The sequence below is a fragment of the Eurytemora carolleeae genome, unplaced genomic scaffold, assembly GCF_000591075.1.
Source record: "Eurytemora carolleeae unplaced genomic scaffold, Eaff_2.0 scaffold19, whole genome shotgun sequence".
In the NCBI taxonomy this organism is placed as follows: Eukaryota; Metazoa; Arthropoda; class Copepoda; order Calanoida; family Temoridae; genus Eurytemora; species Eurytemora carolleeae.
Window position 1 is genome coordinate 658,233 of NW_019396026.1, and position 12,845 is coordinate 671,077.

Sequence of the window (12,845 nt, forward strand, 5' to 3'; positions counted from 1 at the left end):
TGATGGTGTTATATTAAAGAAGTATTGGCGACAATAATTGAGTAATAACAATATTGCAGCATGATAACAGATAATTGAATAACAACAATATTGCAGCATGATAACAGATAATTTTTTGTTCTGAGATGAGATTTTTAAAGCTTAAACACGAGTAAAACTCAGTCTTTGCGCCTGCTTAGACCCAAGTAAAGCTCAAGTGAAGACCCGGGTTTTTCTGTCTGCTACAGAGAGAAAGCTTGCTAAACAGTCTCTCATTGGTCGAATCAGAACCAATCCTGACTTGGGTTCTTTCCAAGCCCGAGTTTGGGTTTTACCCGGGTTTAAGCTTTTAAAATATCATCTCTGCAAATCTCTGCAATATAAATTAAGTAATAACTGACAAAAAATGAGAAAAAAGCTGATTCTGGAAATAAAAACTTCCACCCCCCAGTTACACCCAGCATCCTAAAAATGCGTTTGCCAAACTAGAATCACCTATAATGATAAAATCAGCAGTAACATTTACAGATATCTAGAGTTATGTCGGTTTGGGAAGATTTATCGGCCGAGCGCTACGACTAGGACAGTGAGTTATGCACGGTGGACACCTCATTATTTTTTTTTTGGGGGGGGGCGGATAAATTTTAAGGTTTGAAATTAGCAACATATATTTACAACGATGAAAGCTGATCTTTGAAAGATTAACAGTTAACATTGAAAGATTTGGATGAATTGTTATGTTTTTGGCTGGAATTTGACAAACATAGAATACAGATTTAGCGGAATATTTTTTATAACATTCCTACTATTACTATAAAGGGGAAAAAGTGGGAAATTGAAGGTACTTGCGGATAATTCGTTAGTTATTTTTTCAATTTAAAATCACAAAAAAAGACGATTGATAAAATCTTTTTTGACCTGCAAATGCTAAGAAATTGACAACTCGTCTAAAACTCTAAATCTTTGCAATAGGATGATGCAAACCTTTTATTTTGATTATTTAATCCAGCAGGTTTTCAAAAATATCTGGTTGCGAGAAAAAATTAATTCGAGTTAGATGCAAGTATTCAGTTCCTTATTAGGGAGGTTATCTGGTTTCTACAGAATATGTTTTACTTTTCAAGAATCTTACGCTGGTCTACATTCTTGATCTTCTTATTATTCAAGGATCTTTTAAAGGTTAGAATCCTTGATCTTCTTAATATTCAAGGATCTTTTGAAGGTCGGCATTCTTGATCATCTTAATATTAATGGATTCCTGAAGGTCGGCATTCTTGATCATCTTGATATTCATGGATCTCCTGAAGGTCGGCATACTTGATCATCTTGATATTCATGGATCTCCTGAAGGTCGGCATACTTGATCTTCTTGATATTCATGGATCTCCTGAAGGTCGGCATACTTGATTTTCTTGATATTCATGGATCTCCAGAAGGTCAGCATGCTTGATCTTCTTGATTTTCATCAGGAGGACAAATTATCTTACTCTGGAACAAGGGCCGTAAACCTCCCCTAGAAATACGAAAACATTAAGAAAAATTTTCCAATTCTTCAAAGATGAAAAAAAAATTTAATTAATATATGAGTTTATTAACTTTGTGTTTGAGTGATTGTATAACGTCGGGCCTCAATACTTAACTTTTTAGTCCTTTTATCTTTCAAACAAAGTTTCGAGAACTTTGATATGTCCAACTATGAGTTCTGCTATTACATCTAACAGTTAATGTTTGAAATATAAAAAGTTTTCACCATCAGGTTAAAGGATATTAGAAGTTTACAGCTTTAAGATAAATAAATATATATATAAATATCAATATCAATATCTATAAGAAAGGAATTTAGTCGTTGACGCAAACTAAAAGTTTCTATTCCCTATATCTCAACAACCTGATGCTGTAAAGCTTTGATATTTCAAACTTGGATTATTTGATTTAACAGCATTCATAGTTTGAAATATCTCAGGTCTACTACCTTTGGTTGCAAAGATTTAGAGATTAGAAAATCTGAGTTTGTGGCAAAGACTCAATTTTTTAATCAGTTTCTTCATATAAGATCGGAACGGAGCTGGAAACTTCTGAATGCTCGGTGCAAGCTAACCTATTCCTAAAAAGCTAAGTCGTTTCTTCCCTCGTTAACCGTTACTTGCACACTTTAAAACCCCGTGTTTTATTCAGTCAACGTTCGGGGATCCAACCAATAATAGTTCAAGATATTTCAACCATCTTGAAATTATTGTCAGAAAGAAAAAACGGATAATATATTCATCCAACTAGCTTCATTTCAAAAGGTTCCGTTTAGTCTGTAAAGAGTCTCCAAAAAGTTTATGACTCCGGAGAATGCATTTTTTTTCTTTCAAAGGTTGAAAACCAATAAAATATTTTTTTCTTCATATTGATGTATTCATTGGCCCACTTAGAATAAAGTAGAAGAGCTAAGCTCAATTTTTTATAGTAAAAATATTCCGCCGTGTCGTACCANTTCTGGAAATATTAAAATATGAAAATATGAAAGATGGAGTTTGTATTAGTATTCTACATGGACGCAGTCAAGATAGTAAATCTATTTATTCTCAAAAATGAAGTTTTAAATTTTCCATTATTCATGTTTTCTACATTCTTATGTTCCACTTATCAATCATGAAATTAGCGTTTCTCATTACATACTTAAACAGTTATATATAGTGATTGAATCTATTTAACAAAGCTTACAAAAAAGAATTTTAGTTTATTTATAAACCCCGTCCTATTGTAAGAAATAGAACTGCAAACCAAGATGTGAACACCCTTACGCAAGAATCGTGCAGTATTTTGTCATTCACTTCTTTTAAACTTAAACTATAGAACTATTAGCGTTGTAGTTTTTAAATGTATATGCAATATGCCTGGGGCTACAAAAACCTTTAAGTAACTTGGTGAGGTAAAAACCAAAACCCAGGCCGTTGCGACGCTTTTAAGACGAGACTGTCTTCAAAGGAATGAGTCTTTGCCGCAAACTCTGATTTTCTAATCCCTATATTTTTGCAACTCAAAGTAGTAGACTTAGGTATTTTAAACACTATGAATTCTGTTAAATTAAATAATCTAAGTTTAAAATATCTAAGGTTTACGCCAGAATGTTGCAGAACTTTTGCAAGCTTTTTACTGAATGAATCCTTTAATTTTATAAAGAGGTATACGACTAATGCCATTTTTTTGAAGAAAAAATAAGGAGTTTTTGTTTAAAAAGATGAGTTGCAACTACGTCATTGACTTGTGTCTTTAGCTCATGGTTCCTTGCACCTGGGAGACTCTTTTAGTTTTTTAACACATAATTTTTAAATTTTAACATTTGATCGATTCATAGGTCTTCATTAAAGTTTTAAGCTATTTGGGTAACCCTGTAATGACTATAGATTCAGCCTGCTAATTCGAGGATTTTCAAAAATTTAAATTTTTTACAAAATTTAAAACCTTTGAAACACATTTTTTTTAATTTTTATCATTCATAAACCTTTCCTGTGGTCACGTGATGTCCCACAAAAATTTGGGCCCGATCGGTTCAGCCGTTTTGACGTTTATTGGATACAAACAAATAAACAAACAGACAGACAAGCCAAATTTATATATAGATTAGTAAACAGTTGTAAGCGTACAGTACAGCTAACTGAGCACAAAGAGCTCAGTTTCATTTTTTCATAATATTTTTGCCATAATTACACTTGACATAATACTTTTGCCATAAGTAACACTTTCCATAAGTTACACTTGCCATAAGTCACACTTGCCATAAGTTACACTTGCCATAATGGTTACACTTGCCATAATTACACTGGCTATAATTACTTTTGTCATAATTTTCTAATTTCTAAAAAGATGAAAATCTTTCTTTTTTATTGCAAATGCGGGAAATTTTCCCAAGAAAATTCCCAACTTTAGTTTTCTCATTGTTTTAAAACAGAACAGTTGACACAAGTTCAGCTCAATATTTTCTCACAATGGAGGACCCTTTAGTGACCTTTGAGGGTAAACCAATGGTTCGAGACAGCAACAACTACACCATATATGTAGCCAATGCCTTGTCTACAGAAATGAAATATTGGAAATGTTTGGTTAAAATGTGCTCAGATAGAATTCGAACCCGAATTTCTCCCTCCAACCTATGAGAGGATTGCTAACATTGTCCTACAGTATACTACTCTTCCCATAGAAGAGTACCTAAACCTGATAGCTCATGAACTGTCTCTCCATTAGATTTGTAATTTGTATTCAATTTGTAATTGTAAAAAAATATTAATATATGTTTGTTTATTCAAAACAAATTTGATATTAATTATGGCAAGAGTAATTATAGCAAGTGTAATTATGGCAAGTGTAACTATTATGGCAAGTGTAACTTATGGCAAGTGTGACTTATGGAAAACGTATAATGGAAAATGTAATTATGGCAAAAATATTTATGGCAAATGAAACTGAGCCGCACACGGGTAGAGAACTATCATCCCCCCTGGTAGCCCTTTACTGACATGTACATTTTTTTGGCACTAGAAAGCACTTGCTGTTAGCTTTGGTTTTTAAGCAGTAATTGACAAAATTCTCATAGATTTTTGCTTGAGAGCTTGAGACCTTTAAATTACAGTAAAATCTACAAATTTACAATTTTAAAATCAATTTTTTATGAAAAAACAAACAAAAAAACATGCCTAAATGCCGGAGAAAAAAAATCGATTTATCGGTCGAACTACGGGACAAGGTGCGGCACCTTTTTATAGTAATACCAAATAATACCAAAATATAGCTAACAGTCTATTTAGTTTACCCTTAAAATACCCAAATAAGTAAACAGTCCCTTTAAAAAGAAGGATCGTTCGTGCTCCCATAAATGAACAAGGTAATTTCCTAGTGAACGATTTTTGGACCATTACAAATACGTAAAGCTGTTCATATGCATATGAAGTTATATATAGATTTGTATATCCAGGCTGGGTTTATAGATTAATCTATATATCCAGGCCGCCTATATAGATTAATCTGGGGAATTCAATACTAATGAGTTTACTGTGCTTCATGTCAAAGTTTTCAATTTCAAATCAAAATCATGAGAACAAGTTTGCAAACGTATTCGGAAATAGAATTTCTGAATAATGGAATATATTTATATAGAATAATGTTAATAGCTTTTATAACTTTTACCTAAATGTCAGTCATTCATCGATTTAAAAAAAAGTTAAAACGGCAAAAAAATTATTGTGATTGGATCCAATCTGGTAAAATACGATCCATCCGTCGAGATCAAGCTTTTAAAGGTTTAATAATCAAAAGACTCAAAGGTTTCACCCTGAACTAAACATGGGACAAGATCCGTTCTGTTTCTAGAATTCGAATTTATTTGTGTTTTGGTAATTCAACATTCTTTTACTTTTTCATTCGAAACGCAATCTTCGACAGAAAAGTATGAAAAAGAAAAGCAAAAAAAAAATAGATTCAAAAGACTAAAGTGCGAATGAAAGTTATTTTTAAATCATCGTGGTTTAGGTTCAAAGGCATAAAAGGTTTGGATTGGATTTTATTAATAATATAGAGCGTCTAAGGATTTCCTTACAATTTAATTAAAACTCTCTGATTGATCAAGAAATTGAATGATTTGGTCCTTGATCAATTATCCGAATTTATTGCTCAAGGTACCTGATATCATCCTGCAGTATGATAATGATGATCGGAGCAGCAACCAGGAACAAGAATCCGACCAGGTTCTTCAACACGAGGAACACGAACCCGTGGACCTCCAGGGACTCCGAGATGACGAGGTGGAAGGAGTATGAGATGATGTAGATCAGGCTCAACCAGATCAAGAGACGGAGGGATGGAACACCGCGGGCCTTCTGCAAATATAGTTTTTAGATTCTGTTTTGTTGTTTTCATTCTTTATAGTTTAAATTTATTTGAAGTGGGCGACCATTAATTTAACAAATTGACCTTTCTAATTGATCTGTTACCTTTAAAGTTCTCTGATCAAGAACGAATTAGATATTCATGATTTCTTTTTAAAACTTGGAAATTTTAAATCGGGGTTTGGCTGCAAAATTAAAAGAAAACCCACCTGAAAGACGAAAAATGGAGAGAGGACGAGTAGAAGGAAAGGACCAAGAATAGTTGGAAGGACGAGACAGACGACTAGTGATATATAATCTAGAAAATCATTGAGCCCGGACTTTATGTTACAAACAGTCATCTCTTCGGCCTTGGCACTTCCCACCTCCTAAAATACACTTCCTATAATATACTACCTAGAATATACTTCCTAGAATACGCTTCCGAGAATATACGTGCTAGAATTTATTTTCTAGAATATACTTCCTAGAATACACTTCCTAGAATATACATGCTAGAATACACTTCCTAGAATACAATTCCTAGAATACAATTCCTAGTATACAATTTCTAGTATACAATTCCTAGTATACAATTCCTAGAATACACTTCCCAAATTATAATTCTTAGATAACGCTTCCTATAAAGTTCCTAGAATACAATTTCTAGAATATGCTAGAATATAAAATAGAAAATAGAAATGCACTGCCTAAAGCCTATAATACACTTCCTAGATTATACCTGCTATAATTTACTCCCTAGAATACACTTCTATGAATGGAACAGTATATATATAACATAGAACATAGATAAAGTATTGATATTACCTAACTAAAAGTATCTGCAGCGCCTGGGTCTTTAATAAGTTTAAAACTTCTCACATGAAAAGTTTAAATTAGAAAAATATTCAAATATTTAGTGACTAGAACACTTCTTTATTGACCAACTAATTATAGCAGGATAGTTTCTAAAGCTAATGATTATAATTAGACGAATTAAACTAATTACTAATTAGCAAGTTTAATAATAGAGTAATTAAACAGTTTAGATATACCTCTTCTATCTGAGTATCTCTGAGTAGTTCCACTCCAAATATCTAAAGGGATTTTAATTATTAAAGGGACTGTAAAGGAAAAATGAAAGGAGATATAGCATTTTAGGAGCTGATCCAGACTTATAAAGGTTCTATCTGGTGTTCCTGTCTCGAGAAATTGATATAAAACTGTGTAAAAGAAATTGAGTCTTTGCCACAAAATCGTATGTTTAAATCCCTTTATCTTTGCTACCAAATGTTGAAGACCTTATATATTTTAAACTATAAATTCTACTGGATCAAATAATCTAAGTTTGAAATATCAAAGTTTTACGCCATCAGGTTGCATAGATATAAGGATTAGAAAATTTGATTTGTGGCAAAGACTCAATTCCTTTATACAAAAATTGACATGCATAAAATTTTGTATACAAATCGTAGATTATATTCAGCAAATATGCAAAAATCTGAAAACTACGATATCCCAGATGAGCCCATGACAAACTTAGGTTTGCTCCTATTATTATTTGCATTAAATAATTATTCATTATATAATTGATAATATTATTAATACGTTTATATCACGTGACCAATATCCCACCGGCAGTGCAGTATTATTGTCATAAAATTTTATATATATAAATTTTGTATAAAGAAATTGAGTCTTTGCGACAAACTCTGATTTTCTCATCCTTATATTTTTTCAACCCAATGTCGCAGACCTTAGATATTTCAAACTATGAATTATGCTGGATCTTATAAATAAAGTTTGAAATATCACAGGTTTACATCATCAAGTTTTAAAGATATTAGGATTAGTAAATCTGTGTTTGTGACACAGTTTTATATCAATTTCTCGAGACAGGAACACCAGATAAAACTCTGATATGTCTCGATCAACTCCTCAAATGCGCGCTAAGCTTTCAGCCTCCCTTTCATTTTTCCTTTGCAGTCCCTTCTAATCAACATTTTTTTGCATCAAAAGAACTGAGTCTTTCCCACAAACTCAAACTTTCTAATCACTATATCATTGCAACCTAATGGCGTAAAGCTACAAAATTTAAACTTAAATATTTGATCTAACAGAATTCATAGATTGAAATATCTAGGTCTATGACATTGGGTTGCAAAGATATAGGTATTTCAAAATCAGAGTTTGTGACAAAGACTCAATTCCATTTCAGAACTAAAACATCATATTTGTAGAAGAAAATGTTTTATTTTATGATAACTTCTTGAATAATAAAGGGACTTATCTAAATCTACAGAAAAAAATTCAAGCATACAAAAATAAACAAAAATACATTTTTTTCATTTCACTTTTTCATCACAATAAAAGTAATAAATAAATATTATATGAACAGCTAATTTCAAGATTTTAATTTACATTTGACGTGGAACCAGATTTAATGAATAGGACGAATTAGCTCAACCGCGCTGAGGTAGTTTAACTACTTCTTTTGTGCGTCGGTTTAAGTTAAAGTGTAGTGGCTGAACCACATCTACGTGGTTCAACTCATCATTAAATCTGGTCCCTCAAGTAAATATGATATGTACCAAAGCGCTGTTTTTAAAGTTGATTATTGATCTTTTAGCGCAAAAACTTGGATCATCACCCAACCTCATGCAATTTGCATGCTCCACAGGGTGAAACTGGAGTGATAATCTGGATTTTGAATCAAAATAATGAAATATCAAACTTCACTATCGGATTTTCAATAGCAATTAATTAATTTGTCCTTAAAATACAAGAAGCAGAAAGAATTTGTAAGCTAAAAAAACAAACTATTTTTAGGATGCTTGACACATGTCCAATAGACGCATCATCCGAACCGGTACAAGGATTCACCCGTACCGGCGGGTCTGGGATAAATAGTGTGTAGTCAACTCAGCATGTTCTATGCACAAATGTAGGCTGGCTGGATCGACGTTAATTGTCAGATTGATTATCTTATAAAATCAGTGAAACCCACCTTTTCCGGAAAGCATGTAGCTATACCGTAGAATGCAGAAAATATCCATATACCCAGAATACACAACTTTTGCTTTAAGGTCAGATCATCACTGTAGAGAACACCATAATGCAGAATTATAGAGATACACTAAAAAACATGACTTAGAATATATGTCAACGTATCTTGGGTTTGGATTATTAAGATAGATTTATTGAGTCTTTGCCACAAACCCATAATCTCTAATCACCATATCTTCGCAACCTGATAGTTGGTATTACAAACTTTGATTATTTCATCAAACAGAATTCATAGTTTGAACTATTTAAGGTCTACGAAATTGGGTGCCAAAGATATAGGGATTCGAAAATTAGAGTTTGTGTTAAAGAATGAATTCCTTATTTAGATTAATTAATCCAAGGTTATAATGCAAGGAAAGTTATTTGCAGTTGCGTATACTCTGCGTACATATTGAAACCAGTTCTCTCTGGGCGGAATTTGTAAACAAGAAAAGATGAATCAGTGTTCGTTTAGTATCCGAGGAGGTTGAAAGCATTAAATTTTGATAATTTTGATAATTTACATAATATTTTCCTATGACCAGAATATTTCATTGATTTTTTATGCGAAAGATGGATCCCATGTCAGGCTTCGACATCCTTCTTGTGTTTACATTACCGCCCAGAGACAGTACACTGCAGTACAAAAGATGCGCACACCTCTGAAATAACTTTTCTTGCATTATAAACTTTCTATATTAATGGTGTTTTTTCCTATAATCTAAACTTTAATTCTTTTTATTTGTATATTTTGTTATTTATATATTTTGTTAAAATGGGTTCCCTGAGTTCAGCAAGTCTTCTCTTGGTTTGTGGAGAGGGTGGAGCAGGTTCAGGACTCAACCCTATTCATCACCTAGACCTTGATACAGCCCATTTCACTCTCAACTAAACCCCACTATTTATTCGGTCGTAGAACTGCAGATCACTATAAAGTAAGCAGTAAAGGCATAGTCTAGGGTGATTTTATTTTTTATTTGGCTTCAACCCTTCGGTCTAATATCTGTAAACCTTTTCAGAAATATATTTTGGCAGGTTTGTTGGTTTTTATGTTTTTTGTTTGTTTGTATCTAATAAATGTCAAAACGTTGAACCGATCGTGACTATTTTTCTTTGGCGGTATCTCACATAATCCCATGGGAAAGTTTTGTGGATGATCGAAATTGAAAATGTTGCCTAGAAAAAATGGAGATTTTAAAGGTAGTTTAAAATCCACCCTTGCTAAACATGTAAAATTTTAAGTTTTGTAGTGAACGAAAAAGATGGCGAATTAAAAAGCAACATTTAAAACATAAAATTCTTTCTAAGAAGAGGCTAATTATTAACTATAAAATTGAACACAATCTTTTTTTTAGATCTAACCTACATATATATTATATATGAGTAAAAAATCTAACAATTTTTTTTCTTGCATTAGATCAAATATTTTAAATTAAGTAGAAATAAGTCTAAAGTAGTTGTAACTAATCTGAGATTCAAACCATATCCTGATTGAACCAATTTCTGAACCTGAGTGTTCGAAAATTAGAATCCGTCAAACAAATGACCGCGATTTTACCTTCAATGAAGACAATCAGAGTACTATTTCGGTTCATTTGTACCGTACCAAATTCTTGCACCGGCATGGCCTTTGGTTGAACTTAAACCGTGCAGAACTTTACGTGTACTGTCGATGCTTTATAATATAAAAGGCTGTACTAATGGGTATCTAAAAAAGAACATTGCCAGGAAATGTTTGGCACCATGCTCATAAAACAATTATTGAGACTTTTTTTTAATATATTGCTACAGAGTGGTCCCGGAATTTGAATAGGAAATAGGGTGATTCAATCGTGTCACGTGACTTAATAAGTCCATGGAAAATTTTAGGTCGTCTTCGAATTTTCACTTCATTCAGGTAACTACTTTTTGACTAAAGAATCAAATCATGATCGAATATTGAAATTTTATTATATCCTTCATTTATACAGAATTTGCTAGAACATGATTCATGATTCATGAATAAGGTTTTGATGAAGGTTCTAGGTTCCTGGATAGTACGGAGAAGGAGTGGACGACCGGGGAGAATTTCTGAAAAAGTTGGTTGGAATGTTCAATCAGAATATACTATATTGAACAATTTAAGCATTCTTGAGAAAATATAAAAAGTTTTTAAGATGTATAAAAATAGCAGTGAAATAGAAGTACATTAAAACTGAAACTAGATAAAATAGTCACAATCATATAAAAACTATTCGATTTCGTACTTTTTCTGTTAGTTAAAAACTATTTGTTTACGACTTTTTAGATGAATTTTATTCTGTAAATCAAAATGTCAGCCTAAGTAAATTCCAGGAACCAATGTTTAACATTCATAATGTATCATTTCAAACTTTTAATCTGTAGTTGTAATTTCAAATTTAATTAATTTAGATAATTTTAAAAAGCCATCCCCGATTAACAATGGTACCCTTTAAAGCTTTTACTGATCAATAATATGAAAGATGTTGTCTAGCTTGAAAAGTTTTTAATTCTTACAATTTCCTCAATTGTTTCTGTAATCACTAGAAAAGACCACACTTGAAAATAACTGTATATAAAGGATGGATGTCATTATAATTCGTTGGATATCTTGATCAGTCAAAGTTTCTAATAGTAACGTTGTGAATCGGACATGCCATTACAATGTGGGATTAGTATAAATTATGTGTACCTGAATAGAGAACTAGGAGGAGAGGAAGGAGGAGTTTCAACCACTGGTACAGTCCCTTGAATATTTACCTGAATGAGAACTAGGAGGAGAGGGAGGAGGGGATTCAACCACGGGTACAGTCCCTTGAATATTTACCTGAATAGAGAACTAGGAGGAGAGGGAGGAGGGGATTCAACCACGGGTACAGTCCCTTGAATATTTACCTGAATAGAGAACTAGGAGGAGAGGGGGGAGGAGTTTCAACCACTGGTACAGATAAACCCTGCAGATATTTAGTTGAAGGGAGTGTGTAAGCATAATTCAAGGGACCCTCTATGTAAAAATGGGAATGCCCAAATCACAACGGTTCCCTTAAAGGCTTTATCTGATCTATTATCTTTTACAGTTTTAATCAGATAAATATTTCAAGGGTACCGTTGTAAATCAGGCATTCCCATCTTTGCATTGAGGGTCACTTGAAATTACACTTACAGTCCCTTTATCTTTGAGTGTCAGGGAATACAACCGTTAAGTCAGCATTTATTCCACTTTATTCTGGTTATTCCTGTATAACCTCTAAACTATACTTTAAATGTCTCAAGATGTTTTTGATCTCAGATCACTAGATTTTATTTTTAGACCAAATATTTAGAATTTAACTTTTACCAAATTTCTATATTTAAAGAGAGTTCTCGCGAAAAAATGGTCGGGGGAGAGAACGAACCTTGATTTGATAAGACTGTAAATTAATCTTATTTCCATCAAATGTTTTTGTCATCTACAAAGATTTCGCTATTATCCGTTTTTTTAGATATTTAAGATTTTTTTTTGTTTTTTAGGAGGCTTCACAAAAATCTAGAAGTCTGAACAAAGCTAAATTAATCGTGCGCTAAAGAGCGATTTGAAAAATCGCTCAGTTTTGTATTTTCTACCAGAGTCAAGATTTTGCATTTGTGATAAAAGCAAACTTTTTAAAGAATACAATTTTAAAACATGCCAAAATTTATACAAATTTTGGGAAGTCTCCGGAACGCCTAAAAACCCTAAATGTTTGTAATGATAATAACTTTGCGAAACTCTACATTCACAGAGCCAGAAAATATGGTTGATCCTCTTTTTCTCTCTAGCTGCATAGCCTTCAGGGTCCTGCAAACTGGACAACATAGGCAAAGCGTTTAAAAGATTCAAGGAGGACCGTTTAGATTAATTATTTTAACAGATTCATGGAATAGAAATAGAAGAGCCGAGAAATTTAAAATAGTTCATCCTATACTCCTTTTATATTTTGCCTACACTCCCTCTAC

The 12,845-nt window shown here is 32.5% G+C and overlaps 1 protein-coding gene across 1 annotated transcript in view; it reads right to left on the minus strand.

The window, feature by feature from the left end:
* Positions 1-269: 269 nt before the first annotated feature.
* LOC111715979 (uncharacterized) overlaps positions 270-12,845 on the minus strand; it is a 29,234-nt gene continuing 16,658 nt past the window's right edge. The window contains exons 4-11 of the mRNA XM_023491419.1: positions 11,766-11,824; positions 10,900-10,940; positions 9,655-9,715; positions 8,833-8,923; positions 6,881-6,922; positions 6,056-6,214; positions 5,641-5,837; positions 270-1,492 (exon numbers count right to left, since the gene is read on the minus strand). Coding sequence (XP_023347187.1) covers positions 1,417-1,492; positions 5,641-5,837; positions 6,056-6,214; positions 6,881-6,922; positions 8,833-8,923; positions 9,655-9,715; positions 10,900-10,940; positions 11,766-11,824 — 726 coding nt within the window. The 3' untranslated portion in view covers positions 270-1,416. The remainder of the gene's footprint in view (positions 1,493-5,640; positions 5,838-6,055; positions 6,215-6,880; positions 6,923-8,832; positions 8,924-9,654; positions 9,716-10,899; positions 10,941-11,765; positions 11,825-12,845) is intronic.